General features: G+C 39.8%; 1 protein-coding gene across 1 annotated transcript in view; it reads left to right on the forward strand.

The window, feature by feature from the left end:
- The window catches only part of ENPP2 (ectonucleotide pyrophosphatase/phosphodiesterase 2), a 95,824-nt gene that overhangs the window by 13,288 nt on the left and 63,162 nt on the right, over positions 1-19,374 (forward strand). The window contains exons 4-9 of the mRNA XM_042781790.1: positions 1,342-1,467; positions 4,846-4,906; positions 8,145-8,242; positions 8,467-8,546; positions 9,428-9,547; positions 18,131-18,186. Of these exons, the coding sequence (XP_042637724.1) occupies positions 1,342-1,467; positions 4,846-4,906; positions 8,145-8,242; positions 8,467-8,546; positions 9,428-9,547; positions 18,131-18,186 (541 nt within the window). The remainder of the gene's footprint in view (positions 1-1,341; positions 1,468-4,845; positions 4,907-8,144; positions 8,243-8,466; positions 8,547-9,427; positions 9,548-18,130; positions 18,187-19,374) is intronic.

Raw genomic sequence — 19,374 nt, forward strand, 5'->3', positions numbered from 1 at the left:
AGGAAACTTAAACGTTGTTCTTTGATACATCCCTTGTACCTAGAAAATGGAAACCAAACCAAACCAAATTCACTGCCATTGAGTCAGATTCGACTCATAGTGACCTATGAGATGGTATCTCTACAGAAATAGATTGCCCAACCTTCCTTCTGAGAAGTAGCTGGTGGGTTTGAACTGCCAGCGTTCTGGTTACCAGTCAAATGACTTAGACACTACACCTCCAAAGCTCCTTAGAACATGGGAGGCACTGCATAAATATTCATTGAATGAATGAATGAACTATGATGTTTCTTGATACAGGAGCATTGAATTTAAAGAACCATATTATATTTTCCTCGTCATTAATAAATGTTAACTGAGCACCTAGCATGTGTTTGCCAGAATCTCAGGCACTGGAGATAAAATGGTGAGAAGAGAGATGTGATTTCTCATGTCATGGAGCTTATAATCTAACAGATGAAAAAATCAAACAATGAACTGAAAACATTACTTTTCTAAATATATCTTCTTGGTAGGGTTAAGTTGTGAGCTCTCAATCAGATGTGCTCAGGTAGAAATCTGTAACCCCCTTAACAGCCTTCTTGAAATTAGGGACTCTGACCTGTCCTGGTAGGTAGGGCTGCATTTTGGTCAATGATTGGCATTTGAGAATGTTAATGCCTCTTTAGATACTTCAGACTTGTTTAGGACTCTAATCTCCAGAGAGCTGATAGCTGGTAGAAATTATTCAGTTGTCCTATCATTTACATTTAAATCAAAGCTGATTAAAGTTAAGTGAAGCTATTTCTGCAAATAAAAAGCTGAACTGTGGAGACTATCCCTATCATGATAAGTAGCTCTACCACAAAACTTAGATATCATACATTTTATTGGGTCGTTTAGAACTAAGGCATTTGATTGCTACCCAGAAGGCTGGAGGTTCAAATCCACCAGCCAATCCTTGGAAGGAGGATTGGGTAATCTACTTCCATAACGATACTGCCTCGGAAACGAGGGGTCGCTATGAGTTGAATTGACTCGACAGCAGTGAGTTTGGTTTTGGTTTGGTTTTAGAACAGCTCAGGAATGGTAGGGATACTTTCTTGCCTTTCAAGTTTCCATTTTTCCAAAGGAGTTGAATTGCGCTTTGACTTTGTACTCTGAAGTTGAAAAATTAGAAATTCGTTCTATTTGTAAGTCCTCCAAATATCTAGGCTTCAGGCCAACTCAAATTTCACAAGCAGATTAAATGATGTGGGATTTAATTTAAGCTTTTTTCATTGGCAACCCTTGCAAGCAGTTGTGGCCTCTTTCATTTGGTTTGTGTGCAGCAGTGAAAGTGTTTTATTGTGATGGTTTCAGCTCGTGGCTGGGAGTGTACTAAGGACAGATGTGGAGAAGGAAGAAATGAAGACAATGCCTGTCACTGCTCAGAAGACTGCCTGGCTAGGGGAGACTGCTGTACTAATTACCAAGTGGTTTGCAAAGGTACGTGTTTTCTAAGAATGGCCTGAGCTTTGAAAGAATAAAAGTTGGAGATGCTCCAAGAGATCCTGGGTATTACAAATATAACACCTTGGGTATGGATGGAGAGGAGGGACTGAGTTGTGGACTTTAAATTCTAGAGCTTCTGTCTTAGTTTTGCCACTCTGTTTCATAGTCTGAAGTAATAAACCCAAATCCCATAATGTAATGTTGTTGTTGTTATGTGCCGTCGAGTGGGACCCGACTCATAGCGACCCCTCCTTGGGTTTCCGAGGCAGTATCACTATGGAAGTAGATTGCCCCATCTTCCTTCCAAGGAGTGGCTAGTGGGTTTGAAACACCAGCCTTCTGGTTAGCAGTCAAGTGCCCTAGCCACTATGCTATCAGAGCTCCCCATAATGTAATGTAATAGCATCAACATAATGAAGAGACTGCTGAAGACCTGTCTTTGTTTTAGGTTGAGTTCCCTAGATGCAGAGCCTGAGGCAGTGATTCAGTGCATGTAGTTTACTGAGGGAGTGCTTTGCAGGAAAACCACGTAAGGAAGCAGGATATGGAAGTAGAGTGTGTGAGGTGGGGCAGGAGCAAAGACCTGGCTTCAGATGAAGTCTCACATTAGCCTGCTCCATTGGAAAGTTGTTATCCTGAAGGGAGGGAGTATACCTAGCTTTTGTACTCAGGGGATGTAAGCTATTAGCTGAGGCCTTGGCTGCAGCTTAGGGATAGGGAAGCGTCCTAAAAGGGATCAAGGCACCAGAAGCTCCTATTGTACTCCAAAGCCATACATGCATGTGTTGACCTTGTATGGTTGATTATAGAATATGATGCCTTTATTCTCATGATTAATAATAGCCACTGGTCTTCAGAAAATACTAAAGATGCAGTTCCTGTCTTTAAGGAGTTTACCATGGCATCCACTTATAGAAGTTAATGGAAAGACCCAAGAATCTTATATGAAGTTTGTAAGCCACTTTTTAGTTTCTGAATTAAGTCCTTTTCTGTGGCATTGCAAAGTGATGTGGAACATGTCAGAAGAGTTTCTGTTACAAGATTTCAGGGAATAAGCAAGTCAACTATGAAATAAGTGCAGTGGGGAATTGTGGCAAGAGGGATTTTTAGTAATCCTGCATTTGGAAATTTCCCCCTACCCAAACTGTTGTAACTGTTGATAAAACACAGAGTTCTCTTCTTATTTCTCTATCTAGCAGCTGTACCAATAAGCCACAGAGGCTATTGTGGAAAAAATATACCAAATGAGGAAAAGTCCTATGTGTCGTCAGTCATTGAGCCATTATGAATTATTCTTTTCTAGTTTTAAATTCTAGTTTCAGTTCTTTTGTGAGGGCAATATGTATGCCCTGGGTTATTACATACGTGGTAAAGCTTTCCCCCTTTAACTACTGCCATCAAGTCAATTCCAACTCATAGTGACCCTCTAGGGTAGAGTAGGGTTTCCAAGGCTGTAAATACTCATGGAAGCAGACTGCCACATCTTTCTTTTGTGGAGTGACTGCTGGGTTTGAACCACTGACCTTTTGGTTAGCAGCTAAGCACTTTAACCACTGGGCCAGCAGGGCTCCTCGCTCTTTTAGAAACCTAACCAAAGTAAACCCACTGTCATCGAACTCTGACTCATAGCGACCCTGTCAGACAGAGTAAAACTGCCTCATAGAGTTTCCAAGGCTGAAACCTTTACAGAAGCAGACTGCTTTGTCTTTGTTCCATAGAGCAGCTGGTGGGTTTGAACTGCTGACCTTTTGGTTAGCAGCCAAGTGCTTTAACCACTACACCACCAGAGCTCCTTCCCCCTTTTAAGGAGCGTAGTAATTGCTTACACAGTCCTCAGTAGTTAGATTCTTATCAACCATGGCAGGTTTCCAATACTATTTACATAGAAGCACTTTCCCCAGAGTGAAATAAATTTTCCTTGTACTCAAGATGTGATTTTCATTCACCTTAAGGCAATTTATAGCAAATATATATATATGAAATTTTCATTTTTTTCTCCAAAGGAATCCTTATTTTAAAATTTCAGCCCTTTTCTGTTCTCTATGTAAAAAAGTAACAACTTATGAAAGATTGAGGTTTCTATTCTCAGATATTATTTGAGAATGAAAGTGAAAGATACTGGTTTTTATTCCAAAATTCAAGGTTTGTACCCAGGATTCGTTTGCCCATGATCCCTATTGCAGTCTCCCACCTACCCTCCCTGTATATCCTAAGACCCTTTTTCCTATCTAAAGAGAAATTGTGCTATGCTTTCTGTGGCTTTTAGATGTTCAGTGGCAGGAAAGACTGTTCCAACTAATACCAAACAGTTCCTTTCTGGAGAGATACAAACATGATATTTTCTTCACTAATGCCACTCATTTTTGTTTGAATATTTTACTCTGTTTTAGGTGAAAGTTTACACAGCAAATTAGGTTCCCCTTGAACATTCTTATACGATTTGTTCCACACCATTTGTTATAGTTTTCACGAGGTGTCAGCATTCTCCTTATTTCCATTCTGTTTGTTCTGTTGCCATTGATCTAGCTTCTCTTCCCCTCCTTGCCTTCTCGTCTTTGCTTTTGGGTTAACTGTTGACCATTTGGTCTCATATAGTTAATTGTTTCAGGGAGCACATTACTAACAGGTGGTATTGCTTATTTTATAATCCAGTCTATTATTTGGCTGAAAAGTGACCTGCAGAAATAGCCGCAATTCCAAGTTCAAAGGGTATCGTAGGGTGATAGTCTTGGGCTTTCTTCAATTCTCTAATGATCCAGTAGGTCTGGCCTTTTGTAGGAATTTGAATTTTGTTCTTATTTTTTTCCCTGTCTAGCCAAGACCTTCTATTGTATTCCATCTCAGAACGGTCAGTAGTGGTAGCTGGGCACCATCTAGTTCTTCTGATCTCAAGTTAGAAGAGGCTCTGATTTTTGTGGACTCTTAGTTCCCTGGACTAGTTTCTTCTTTGAGCCTTTGATTTTCTTCATTCTGTTTTGCTCCATTGGAGTAGAGACCAATAGTTGTAAAATAGATGGTTACTGCAAGCTTTTAAGATCCCAGATGCTACTCACCAATCTGGGATGTAGAATGTTATCTTTGTGAACTTTGCTATGCCAGTTGACTAAGTTGTCCCTCGAGACTCTGATTTTTTTAAAATCTAAAACCCATTAGATTGTGAAGACTCGCATTAACACCACTTGAGGTTATTAAATTGTTATCTTTATCACCGTGCATGGGTGTATTTTAGAAGCTAAAGCAGACACTAGGCTTCATTTCAGAATTTCTTTTTAGATAATGCTCTGTAAGCAATACATCCAGGGCACAGGCCCTGGAATTTGCTCTTCATTTATAATTAGACTCACCAATAAATTTACCCATTTTTCTGTATAGGAGAGTCACATTGGGTAGATGATGACTGTGAGGAAATAAAGGCCCCAGAATGCCCTGCAGGGTAAGTGTGTTTTATGAGTCTTATGAAGTTTTTTATATTAGTTGATGAACTTAAAATATCACAGGAAATGGATGGGTAAGTGGTTAGAAACACTGTAAAGCCGCCATGCCCATAAACAAACTTAATGAGTGTTTGTGGTTAAAAGCTGAAAGCTTGAAGTAGTGATAGTTTTCTGTTTTCTCCTGTCACTTATGCAGAGACCCTGGGTGGTACAAATGGTTAACATGCTAGACTGCTAACCGAAAGGTTGGAGGTTTGCGTTTACTCAGAGGCCCCTTGGAAGACAGGCCTGCCCTTCCAAAGCAGCAACCACTGAAAGCCGTTTGGAGCATAGTTCTACCCTGATACACACGGGTCACCATGTATCAGAGTCAGCTTCATGGCAACTGGTGGCGTCACCTCCCTCGTACTGAAGTCTGCATATTTGCTCTACTTCACCTTCCTGACCATTTTTCAAAGCCTATATGTGTCCCACTGAAAAAGGAATGAAGCATTTCTAGCACTGACTTTTTTTCAGTGTTGTCTCCTGGAGTGCTGCCTTTTGTTTTTAAAGGAGGGTCTGTAAAACTTCTAAAACATATCACCCACCATGGTGACACCCATGAGATGCTGCAGAAACTTGATGGAATACTGAAGCAATGCTTTGTTGGGGGCCAGCCATACTTGAGTGACACCCCACAACCCCAGTGTGACCAGCATAAAGCACTTGTCATGACATCTACCAGGAAACTGTTGAAAATCCACGGGCCCTTAAAAGCCTACCAGGAAGTACATTTTCAACAAATGGGTTTTCATTAGCACATTTTTTTATTGTTTTGATTTGGACAGCACACTCCAAGACATAAAATCCAAGTATTCAGATACTGTCTTTATTTTTCCCCCTTTTTAACTCAGTGACCACTTGAACCTCTTTGGATTTATATCTGAAGAATGAAATGGCAATAATTTATGACTGTTTAAAAATGTGTCCAGATTTTTTTGTTGCTAATACTAATGACAATAATGAACCCTTATGTAATATTGTTCTAAGTGACTCAGTTGAACATTTATATATGGCTTTATATGAATAAACTCACACCTATACTTGCTGAGTTATCTTCAAACTATTAGAAATAATTTTTCACATTTTTTTTGGTATTGTCAAGTCTGATTGAACTTGTTAGAATGTATTAATTGGCCTGTTCATCAGATCCTGGCCTGATTAGATGACATTCTCATCTTTCATTGATAGAATTTTTATGATCTTCAAAAACTTGAATTATTTTAAAAATTATTTTATAAATAAATTTAAATGATTTTTTTTGTAAGTGCCTAGGTCTAGTGATAGGAGTGCTGCTGATAGGAATTCCATATTCCTTCATCCATCCATTCATTCATAAATGCATTTGATATTGACTCAGCTCATACTAGTGGTCCACAACATAGAAAGATGAATAAGATAAAAACTGTAGTTTAAAACTCATGGAAAAGACAGATCTTTTACCCAGGAAGCCTCAACCATCAGCCTTTAAGGTAGCAGCTGAGCACTTAACCATTATGCCACCAGGGCTAGACTAGACTGTGTATTTGGTTGGGAGAGAGGGAACAAGTTTGAAGCAGAGAGAGCATCAAGACATATTTGTAGTAACTCAGATAAGAGACGCAGGATGCTTGAACAAGGATGGTAGAGGTGAAGATTCAAAAAGAAGTATGATTCGGGATATGTTTCAAGGTAGAGTCAACAGGATTTGCTGACAGATAGTAGTAGTATGGGTGGGAGAGGAATGGAAAAAGAAAGGGGGAATGACAAACAGAGCCTTCTAGAGAAACGTTACAGGATTGCCCAGCAGTATGCAAGGCCGTTTTGGCGTATGAGGTCATGAATTTAAAATGAAGTCAGCCAGCCTGGTGGAGTGATCACCCGGCAACATTAACCTGCTCCAGTGCAGGCAAAGAGCAGGTGGCACGATTTATACAGCGTTGGAGTGTTTTAAGCAAGTATGTTTGGAGTGAGAAAGAACAAGGAAGCGATATTATATTGATAGATCGTGGAATACAGTCAGGTCAAGGTGGGAAGTGAAGGTAGGAACAGGTTTCTAAGCAGAAAAACATTGGCAAAGGAGGTATTTGAGCAAATAAGCTGGGAGCAAAGAATGGTCAAAAGTAGCTTTCAGATGCAGTGTAATTTCTTACAATGATGTGGTAGCGAGATAGAGGGATAGGTCTTTGGAGATGAGGCCAAGGACACTGAGAGAGTGTTGAAGGCATCCAGCATGATGACAGGGTTTTTGAAGGAGGAGTGGGGAGAGGATGGGATAGCTAGGTGGCATGCACCTCAAAGGAGGAGAAATTTTCACAGGAAGAAATGGAGTAATTGTCAGGAGGCAGCAAGGAAAACGAGAAAACATCAAGTCCAACTACTCACACAGAGGGCAGGAGGGAAAAGGGCCTCTGCTTTAGAGGGCTGGCCAGAAAGCACCGTGTTCAGAGGAGAGTGTCTTCAGCTTCGGAAAGAGGGTGCAGAAGACTGAGAAAAGACATGGGGGGTGTACAGAGCAGGAGACCGGAGAGCCTAGTGAAAGGGTCTGGCAGGCTGAGCAGGATGGATATTAGGCTTTAAAGGCTTGGACTCCTGACAGTGACAGGTTGAAACAGGGCTGTGACGTATGAAAGAACTGATAGTTCTGCTCACCTCTGGGGTAAGGGAGTCGGGGGGGGGGCACCAGACCTGTTCCTATGGTCCAGTCTGGGCCAGAAAAAACCCCAAAACTCATAGGGAAAAGAAACATGATTACAGATCATCACGGTCTAATGCAACAAGAAGCATAAAAGAAGCATGACTTAATACCTAAGGAATTTAGAAGAGTAAGCAACTAACATTGTAGAGGAGGAAACTTTGAGCTGGGTTTTAAAAGATGAATAGGAGTTTACCAGGTGATAACTGGGAGGATACATATTCCAGGCAAAATATAAGAGTGTTTTAAATTGAGAAAAACCTTGTTTACAAAGTGAAAGGCAGCAGTAGAGAAAGTCTGTAGAGTCAAGTTTTTTCCCTGGGCCATTTTGTGACTTTGCTCATGTAATCCCTAGACTTCAATAGTCTGAAATGCTATGTGCCTAGACGTTCAGGGTCACACATGTGTCCTCACCTGAAATGCCATCTTGGAAATTGTTGGTCCAGTTATTGAGGATGACTCAGAGTAATGGAAGCTTTGCGTGGCAATCATTTTTCTAAAGCTTAATGTTGTTCCCATTGAAGGTTTGTTCGTCCTCCGTTAATCATCTTTTCTGTGGACGGTTTTCGTGCATCATACATGAAGAAAGGCAGCAAGGTCATGCCTAACATTGAAAAACTAAGTGAGTAATTTTTGTGCTCTATGCTGTCCCCTCTAATCCATGATCTATGCATTAACCACTCTGCCGTGGGCTTTGAGGTCTATGGCCACATTGTTTTAAATGTATTTTATTTGAGATACAAAAGAGAAGGTGACATATGTCTTTGATAGTTTTTAAACAGATTTCTATACATGAAGTGATTCTTGTTGGTTCTTTTCTTCTAATACCTGGAATTCTATTTCCAGGGTCTTGTGGCACCCATTCTCCCTACATGAGACCCGTATACCCGACAAAAACCTTCCCTAACTTATATACTTTGGCCACCGTAAGTAGTTTTTCAAATGATATGTATTCAGAGGGCTGATTCAGGTGCAGTTCTGACAATTCCATTAACCCCCTTTCTTGTACCAAAGGGCCGATCATTTATTTTCTGAGTTTGCAAATAAAAATATTGACTTGACATTTGCTGTGTTGTAATATTCAAGTCCTCCCAATTCTACCTCAGTTTCTTCTTTGGTGGTCTAGTTAGGATTCTGTGCTTTGACTGTGTTGTGACTCTGGTTTTGATTTCTAGTCAGGGAAGCTTTTTTTTCTGAAGGAGCTCTGGTTGCATAGTGATTAAAACATTCACTACTAACCAAAAGGTTAGTAGTTCAAACAAACCTACCACCTGCTTCGTGGGAGAAAGATGAGGCAGTCTGCTTCTGTAAAGATTTACAGCTTTGGATACCCTATGGGATAGTTCTATTCTGTCCTTACAGGGTCACTGTGAGTTGGAATTGACTTGATGGCAGTGGGGTAATTCTTCTTTAAGAATAATTTATCATTTTATTATCATAATTAACTTTTGGTTGTTTTAGGGGAAAAATAAAACTTAGGAAAAAGAAAAAGTGTTTAGAAATAGAAGTTTCTTTGGAAGCAAATATGTAAATTTCAAGCTAAGTTAATTTATGGTAATAAAAATTATTGTCATTAAATTATAACAGTTAAGAAAAACTAACTACTGAAATAATCATATTAAGTTTACTATTAGTACCATAGATAGTACTGCTCAGACAGGCATACAATAAAGGTTATATATATCTTATATAATTTTGAAAATTAAATAGTGGTATAAAATCTTCTATGAAAAGAAATTTTTAATAGAACTAATATAGATGGATTACCATATTGTTATTTTAACAATAAATTTGCTTTTACATAAAGGGGCTCTATCCAGAATCACATGGAATTGTTGGCAATTCTATGTACGATCCTGTGTTTGATGCTACTTTCCATCTTCGAGGGCGAGAGAAATTTAATCATAGATGGTGGGGAGGTCAACCGGTAAGTTACATTATTTTGTACATGTGTGTGTGAGTATTAAAGCATTTTATTCCCTTTTGATATTTTATATATGTATTATGTATGTGTTTGTGTATAATATATGCATATGTGGCATAGTGCCTAAGGCATTTGACTGTTAACCAGAAGGCTGGCGGTTCAAACCTACCAGCCACTCCTCGGGAGGAAGGTTGGGCAATCTACTTCCGTAGAGATACTGCCTCGGAAACCCAAGGAGGGGTCGCTATGTGTTAGATCCGACCCGAGAGCATGTGTTTCATTTTTATTTATTTATCTACCTATTCATGTATAAGGAGCTCTGGTGGTGCGGTGCTTAAACTGCTCAGCTGCTAACCGAAAGGTTGGCAGTTTGAACCCACCAGCTGCCCTGTGGGCAAAAGATGTGGTAATCTGCTTCTGTAAAGATTACAGCCTTGGAAACCCTATCGTGCAGTTTCACTTTTCCTATAGGGTTACTGTAAGTTGAAATTGACTTGATAGCAATTTAAAAAAAATTTTTAATATACATGTAGATAGTATATGTAGAGTTGCATGTATATATTTGTGTGTCCAATATGTGTACATACATATGTGTGTATGTTTCTACATGTGTGTGTGTGTGTGTATATATATATATATATATATGTATGTATGTATGTATATGTATATGTATATGTATATATATGGTCAGGGGTGTTTGAAATTAGGACTATACAAATGTGAGATGATGAAAGTTTACACTAGGGTGATATTGGTAGAAATGGTGACATAGTGGTACATTTCAGAAACACTGTGAAGAAGAAGTTGTCAGGCCTTACTGATGGACCAGATTTGGAAGTATAATGAAAAAGTGAAGCCAGTGACTCTCCCAAGAGTTTGAACTACTTGTCATAATGAACAGAAACAGGGAAACATGCTGATAAAAGGAGCACACTGACATTGAGGGTGAAATCACAACTTTTTCTATGTACTCAATTTTTAAAAAAATCACAGAAGTTAAACAGGATCAACAGAGCCCTGCCTTATCCTGGAGTAGCAAAATAGTTTGGGAAAAAAATCACCCTGTTTACTTCAGAGCAAATGACTGGGCAGAAAATAAAAAGAGATAACTCTGTACATAATGCTTTTTTTCGGTGACTTTATGGGTGGTGAGCATTTTGCTTGGATCAGCCATGAGCGAAGCAGCAACATGAAGCCATGGTTTTGGAGCATGCAGAGTGGGCCTGAAGGACCCAAGACTGGCCAGAAAGATCAGGCCGTCACTGTGGGAACGGGCCTCAGTGTGTGCAGTCATTCAGAACCGTGTGAAAGAAAGATGGCGGATGGTTCCATCTTCTGCCCACTCTGATTAGTGTAGTGGCTCCCGGGAGCACTGGCTGGGTATGAGGGCTCTGATACCTCTGTGCAACCTGCCGTGGCCTGTGAGGTGGGGAGTGTGCACATAGCCCAGGTACCTCCCATCCCTAAAAGATCTCATACCTGCAGCTTATGGGGAGAATAGGGAATACAGAATAAGAAAAACATAATAAATCTACTTCCTCTTAAGGTTCTTTTCTCTTTGTGAAAAGGTCATTAGGATACAAATATTCACATTACATAATGCATAAATTAGTATGGAGGGATAAATGTGGGCTTCTCATTTTTAAAAAAATAAACACTGGAAGGCTTCTTGTATGTCTGCAGAAATGTTTCTTTAATTGGAGGTTCTGATGCTGCTGTTTTTATTCAGGCTTGACTCCGAGAAGTCTCTGGTGACCCAGTGGTGATCATAGTGAAATTCATTTACGGAGTGGATTTCACAAAGTTTATGATTGAAGAACATTTTATGAGTAAATAAAAATGATTGTGATTAGAGCTCTGTCAAGCCATTGCTGTTTGGCCCTTTATGTTAATGTTATCCTTGGAGGAAACTTGCCTGAAGAACCACAAAGAGAGATAGTAATTCTATCAGATTGGATCACCTTACCCCATATGTTGACATTCTGTTTCCTCTGGGTTCGCATGACTCACAAGATGAGTCCACGTATTAATTAACCCCCCACAGAAGGGAGCAGAGGAGTGCTGTTAACCGTCCCGATGAAGTGAAGCCTCTGTTGCAACTCTGTTTGCTAACTCTCCAGGTTGACACATTTGACCAAATTTAGGACTCCTCTAATGCTTACCAAGATTTGCGGTGAAACTGATTTGTGTTCTGTCTGTCGTCTTGAACATGATGATCACCATAAGAATTCCAAGTCAGCACAGTGGGCATAATTTAAAAATACTTTTATTGAAATTTGGCCAACGGAAAGAGCACATGGGTAGAAATGTACTATCAGAAAAGATGGACCTTAGTAACATTACCCAAACATTTATTTGACCCACTTAGATGGTTGTGCATTTCCTAAAGTCACCAATGAAAAAAATAAATGGAGACAAGAAAATATCTATAAAAATCTCAGGCCAGTAATTAAATGAAACTCAATCTATTTTTACTGAGTACTTAAACCATGCCAGACATTTGGTTCAATAATAGAAGGATCAGATTAAACAGTGACTAAGAGCCACTACTTACCCTAGCTTACAATGTGATAGATGGGATAAGGCATTTATTGGTACAGTGTCCACCTGGAGATAGGTGCTTATTAATCTGAAGTCTCATGATAGACTTCCAAAAATATTTCTTTTTCATAATTTAATTTCATCTTTCTTTTATCCTGAGATAGTCACATTAGCAAAATCTAGTCGGCTTTTATTTTGCTAATCTTTAGAGTACGTTGCAAGAAGTTGTTCTCATTCACAGCATGGCCCTACGTTTCCCATCTATACTTTCGAGCCGTTGCTTAAGTACGTTTGTTTCTTTGAAAAGTCTCTATGTTGTAATCATGCAATCTTGAGTAGGGGGAAGTTCCCTGTTCCGTCTAATATGGACTCAGCAACAGGGAGAACGAATGGGACTCCAAGGAGCAGAGTAGTGTAGAGATTAGAGAACAGGGCCGCCACCCACCGTGATTCCAGTCCCTCAGAGCCAGAGTCTCCACAGCCAGCCTTCCAGAAGGAGCAGATGCACCCTTATCGCTTTTCAAGTTGCCTGACTCAGAGTCCTCTTTTTCAGCCAGTTGTGCTCATGGGATGAGTTGTACAGAGACCATGCCTAGTGAATTGCTGCAGTGTAAAGCCCCAGGAAAGATGGCATGTTCCAGAAAGAGCAAACAAAACAGTGTCAGAGTAGGGGCGAGCTTCCAGTTGAGAATGTTTTTTGTTTTTTTCTTTTTAATTAACTTTTTATTGTGATATGGGTGAAAGTTTACAGAGTAAATTGGTTTTCCATTCAACAGTTTGTACACATTTTATTTTGTGACATTGATTACAATCCCCGCACTCGAAATAAATCACTCTTCACACTTCCTCCTTGTGGTTATCATTTCCCTTTAGTCCTTCTTTTCCTATCCATTCCTGTCTTCAGGGCTTTATCCCTGGGCAAATGCTGCCCTTCTGATTTCTTGTACATGGTTGGTCTAAGGCCTGCAGACCTCCCTGGTGATATTGTTCACCTTTAGACCTGGCTATTGTTTGCCTGAACGTTGAGCCAGGAGAGTGGCTTCATTTCTGGGCCTGAAGGGTGGCTGAGGGCCGTAGTCCTGGGGTTCCATGAGTCTCCATCGAATCAGTATGAAGGGCTTGTTTTGATAGGAAGTGCAAGCCAGTGATTAGCTCTCCTTTTCTTTTATTATCCTGCTAAGTGGAGGCTTTTCCTTCTTTTCAAGAAGAGTTTTTTTTTTTTCTGTTGTTTCTTCTCCATGTACATCTGTAGTTCTTTTTCCCCCCTCATTTTACTGTATCTTAATGTACTTAGAATGGGCTGTGCTCATCAATCCCTGGTCCCTTTGCCTACTAGCATCAGTTGCCAGCAAGTTGATTCCAACTTATGGTGACTCCAGGTGTGTTAGGGTAGAACTGTGCCCCATGGAGTTTTCAATGGCAGATTCTTTGTAAGTGGTTTGCCAGCCTGTCTTCCAAAGGGTCTCCAGGTGGATTTGAACCCTAACCTTTCTGTTAACTGTTGGCACCACCTAGGAACCCCAGGTCCCTTTTCCTACTAGACTTATTTACCATGCAAATTTCAGTTGAAGAGTCTGTTCCTAGGAAACCTTTCCAAACTTCCCTCAGTCCAGGCCAAGCTAAGTGACCCTCCACTGGGCTCTCCTGTTATTTCTATCATAATGTGACCACATCCTTCTGAAAGGGGTTTTTTCCATGAGTGCTTTAGCCCCATGGGAGGTTACGGACTTGATTTATCTCTCTAATCTCAGGTTGCAACCCAGAGCCTGGAACAGTTGCATTCTCCAGTACTGTTTTCAGGACTGGACTATACCATAAAAGGTCAGTGGTGTAAAGCCACCAGCCACTCTGTGGAGGGAAGATGGGGCAATTTACTTTTGTAAAGACTTACAAAACCCAGTGGGGGTTGCTATGAGTCAGAATTGACTTGATGGCAGTGGGTTTGATTTGGCACCCCCTTCTGAGGCAAGTTTTCCCTGTGCTTCCTCCAGGGTATGTCATTCTTCAGGAGGGGGCTCAGTCCTGTTGGCTCCATGGCTCCCTTAGCGGCTTCATCACATGCCTCTTTCAGGCCCAGACCACCTGGGCACTAAATGCTCGCATCCAGCTTATTACGCTGCATCCCTGACCCTCACGTTCCCCCACTGTCTTCTGATTCTTGGAGTCTTTGTGATCTAGTTTCTGCTAATGTAACGCCCCAACCGTCTGTCTGGGCTCCAGAATTCTCTTCTCCTAGTTCCATGATTTGAATACAAAGGAATACTTTTCCTGCAAAGAACTGCTACAAAGGGGTTATACAACAGTAGTTCATATTTTTTTTAAATATATTTTTTGTTTGCTTACTCTTTCAAAACTTCTCCCCTTCCCCGGTAGCTGCACACTTCACACAATTTGAGAAAGTGTTGAATCTCATATTTACGCCTTGGTGATTCCACAAGGGAGTCTTTTATATAACCTTAATCTGTTTATTATCTTTATTATGAAAGAGTTAAAATTACCTTTGGGTTTTAAAGTAAAAATTAAGGGATTAAGTGTTGGGTTGAGTGGAATAAAGTGAGGAGTTCTTTGCAGGAGAGGCCATTATTGCTGATAACATATCAAGAAGGTGCAATATCACTCTCATTAGCCTGCTTTCAAAATGTAGACTCTAGGAGACAAAAGTTGAAAGTGCTACTACAATGCAGCAGAGTAATAGAGGAAAAGTGAGGGTTCCCGGCAGGAAGCCAAAGCCCAGTTACTTCTCAGATTCTTTTTTAGCTGTGTTGTTTTACCAATTTCTGAGGACATTTATAAGGCGTTCTGGTGGTGCAGTGCCTAAGGCATTTGACTGCTGACCAGAAGGCTGGTGGTTCAAATCCACCAGCCGTTCTGTAGAAGAAAGGTGGGACAATATACTTCCGTAAAGATTTACTGCCTCGGAAACCCAATGTGGGTTGCTATGCATCAGAATTGACTCAATGGCAGTGGGTTTGGTTTGAGTTGGTTTGAGGACATTTTTATTGCATTCAAATTCAGAGAAATCATAATTCCCATTTCTCTGAATCATTAAGGAACTAGAAATCCACTCCTCCCATAACCCCGGAGGCTCATTTTCATGTTTCTTCTTTGGTACAAATAACCTTCCTTTTTAGTGCCTTTTTTTTTTTTTTTTTCTTGGTAATTACTAGATTTAACTTCTGAGTCCTGAAATATAATATAGATATATCACCTGCAAAGGGACTTCCTAGCTCTTTATGTCAAGACTTAACTTTTAAGAATCTGTTTTCTGTATGCTTCAGTCTTAAAGCATTTGCCATAAACCTGGACAGATCAGCTTCCTTACTGCTAGAGCTCTTTTGTTTGAGAATCTGTAATGTGGTTTTTGTTTCAAGCATTCTCTCTTATTTGTTCAGTTCTACTTTTCTGACCATGCTCCCAATTTTCTTTTAGAAAATCTGGTCACCATGATTTTTACAAAGAAGCAGAGGAAATTTTCTACTTGTATTTTGAAAAGAAATACATTTTTTAAAACTTTGTCTTCATATTGTACAGTGCTTTTTTAAAAAATTGGTTAATATTTTTCTGATTGCAAAGATTTTAATTCTCGTTGCAAAAATGTTAGGAAGTGCAGAAAAGTCTAGAGAAAAAAAATGACCCTGACTTTCCCCATTGGATTAGGTCCAGCCCACTCCCTTCTGTGTTCGTCTCTATGCATTCTCTGCCTTTTAACAGCGCAAAGGCCACTTTTGATATTTTTTCCTGAGAGTTACTGAGCTAGAAATTCATCATAGGACTTCCTGTTGCCCAGGTAATGCCAACATCAACATGTATTCTACAGTATATTTTTTGAAAGTGCAAGGTCATCGTTAGGCAAACTTCATGTCAGCTAATTGTGAACATACACATTTCATACTTTTAAAAGATCTTTCCTTTATAAAACCCCAGATAGATCTTATATTTGTTATATTCCAAATATTGCTTAATACAACTCTGTTGGAAATAGCTAGGTACTGGATTTTCCAGGAAATTGTTTGGATATGAATATATTAAATTTGTGTCTGTGGAGTTAAAATAAGCATAAAGACAGATCACTTAATATAAGAAACTGGCACTCCTGCAAGCTGGCATGGTTTCGAGGCACTGTAGGAAGTCCAGAACTTAGTCTGAACACATCTTGCCGACAGAGGAGCTGGAACAAGAAGGAATCAGACTCTAGGACACATTTTGAAACCAGATGCACTGGGGACACCACTGCTACCCAGAGCTTGTTTAGAAAGCAGAAGGGTGTGTTGGACCAAGCTGAGTGGAGGATGTTCAGGGCTATCTGAGACCTTTATCTTTCTGATGCGTTCCAGGGAAATTGAGGGCCTGGCCAGCCAGTTCTAGTCGCCCAAAACTATGCAAAAAAGGATCAGGACCCCATTCTCCTCAAGCTAATGAAATCCACCAGCTACCTGGATGGATCTTCAAGGGCTGCGTTCTGTCCTGCCCCACCCCTACTACTCACTGCAGCAGCTGTGACTCTTGATGCTAGGAATTTCCACATGCCCCAATGAGTCTTGAAGGGGCCCCAGTGGCACAATGCTTGAGCACTTGACTACTAGCCAAAAGGTTGGCTGTTCAAACCCACCTGGTGGCTCCATGGGAGAAAGACCTGGTGATCTGCTCCCTCAAAGATTACAGCTTAGAAAACCCTAGGGGCCAGTTCTCCTTTGTCACATGGGGGTCAGTATGAGTCAAAATCGATTCAGTGGCACACAGCAACAACCTAGAGGTCTTCAGACCCTTTAGACCCTCACATCTCCCAGGTGAGATGTTGCAGACTCTTCTGAAGCCACAACCAGGTTTCTGGGTGTCCCATACCTCCAAATTACCCACTTACCCAAAACACAATGAAAAGACACTCTCAAAATCTGTTGTTGCTGTTATGTGCCGTCGAGTCAGACCCGACTCATAGCGAACCCTCCTTGGGTTTCTGAGGCAGTATCACTATGGAACTACCCCCAATTCCTGAACCATTTTTGCTTTGGTCTTATGTCCATCGGGTCAGAGTGCTCCCTCTTGTTGCTTCCATTTTCTACCTGAAAGTGAAGAGGATTTCTACGTAATGGGGTACTTGCCACCCTCAGGGTTTAATGTTCCTACATAACTAGATTATATTTATTTTCATTATTGCATTATAATAAAGACTGCAATTGATTGTTTAACAAATAGTAAGATACTGTGTTAAAAACTTGACATGTATTAACTAATTAATAAAAGCTTAGAATAATACCGTGTGCTACACGTATGATCTACATTTTAAAGGAAACCCGCAGCGATTATGTAATTTGCTGGAGGATCATATGGCTAGTAAGTGACTGGGACGAGGCTTAACATCCAGTCTGTCTGGTTCCAGAGCCCTGGTTCTTAAAAACTGTATCTAATGTCTCCCAATACTATGAATTGTATTTTTTTTTTTTTTTTAAAAAGAATATTTGAAAAGGCTTACTGAAGTGTTTGGTTATCTAATTAGTCCCAGGAAGTTATTTCTAAAATTTTACTTACTGAAAGGCTAGGTAAAAGATACAGAGAAAATCCAGATTAAAAATTAACCTTTTCTCCTCTTCTTCATATAGTTTAAAACAAAACAAGACAGCTAGGTTCCAAGATGCTAGCATCTGTGTGCCAAATCAGGGTCTCCTCTGAAGACTTTAAATATAAAACAAACATATGGTCTACTCCTGGGTCCTTTGATGAGCAGAATTTTGCCACATAAGTGGAATATATAAAACAATTATCAAAAAAGACAGATACAGGAGAGAGAGACTTTTGAGATGCATTAAGATAAAAAGAAGTCACTAGAATCATAGTGGAGCTTTTGAGAACTTTTGCAGAAAACGTATTGAATAATGTTTGTGGAAATAATGATTCTGATTTCCAGATGTGGGGGAAAAAAAAGGTTGCAAACAATGTGAAATTAATGGTGAGTGTGGGTAAAATGTAAGATATCTGATCTTTTAAAACTTTTTCTTCTTTGATCAAAACTCAGAACATATTATAAGCCTCTTATATTTTCCTCATTAGCTATGGATTACGGCAGCTAAGCAAGGGGTGAAAGCTGGGACATTCTTCTGGTCTGTGTAAGTTACCTTTACTTTTATGATTGCTTGTAAATTTATGAAACATCGTACAATGTTGATTTTATTTTAGTTAAATGTGAAAGTATCAGAATTTTTGGATATTTTCTGATTCATAATAACCTTTCGTGTATTGTTTCCAGGGTCTCTCCTCCCCTCCTTCCTCCCAAATCCTCTTCCTCCTCTCCCTTTTTCTCTCTCTCCCTGTCCCCATTTTCCAGTTCTTTCTTAGCAGAGTGTAAAGGAAGAAGAATTTCTCTTCTTCTAGGCATCCTTGAGATTTTCTGTGCCTATTTATAGGTTTTCAGTAGTTTGCTACTTACGGAATATATATTTCTTTTAGATTCTCTGTTGTTGTAGTTTGCATTATCATTTTCTATCATTACATTACACCATGCAGTATTTACTTTGGTTCACCACTTTGAAAAGCCATGGTTGTTGCAGGCAGCTGAGGAGTTGAGGTTCTAGATAGCAGATGAGGGGGAAGCCCTTGTTTTCACTCCATTTCCCTCCTGAGCTCCAGGATTTCCCTAATCAGAAAATAGGACCTACTTCTACTCCTCGCAGAGGTGATGGGCAAATTAGTAGTTAAAGGTCATAAAATAGTCTGAAGATGAAACTTACCTAATTAAAAAGTGTCAACATGTCAATTATTTTTAAGGCTCCTTAGTAAAAAGAGAATCTGTTTCAACTTTCATGGAGATTTTGTTCCCACTGACATGTTCTTTCCATCTTTTTAGTTATTTATTTTAAACCACCTAAAGCTGTTTCCATATTTGTCTTTTATGTCTTAAAAATCTGACTACATGTTGCTTTAAAAAAAATTAGCACGTTTGCAAAAATACCTCCCAAGGGGGTAGTGGTTGGCAAATGAATGTAGAAGGTGTGTGCTATTTGCGTAAAAACACGGTGTTCTATAATAGTAGTGTGCTGAGAGCAATCAGAGATTCAGATGGACCTGGGAAGGCACTGTCTATCTTCTCCAAATTCAGGAATAAAAGCAGTCTTTTCAGATTTGAAGAGCAAAGTTGAAATTGAGTTTTATGATTTGAAGTTGACAGAGTGTCCCTTTAAAAGGTTTGTTTTATTTTAAGAGGTTTTCTGAGTTGAGAAGTAAGTGTGGGTATGTTAGAAATGACACTGCTTAACATAAATGGCATGCTGATTTATGAATTTAATCTTATGTGTTAC

Source organism: Orycteropus afer, unplaced genomic scaffold, assembly GCF_000298275.1.
Source record: "Orycteropus afer afer isolate SDZICR_OR568_19922 unplaced genomic scaffold, OryAfe1.0 scaffold00173, whole genome shotgun sequence".
In the NCBI taxonomy this organism is placed as follows: domain Eukaryota; kingdom Metazoa; phylum Chordata; class Mammalia; order Tubulidentata; family Orycteropodidae; genus Orycteropus; species Orycteropus afer.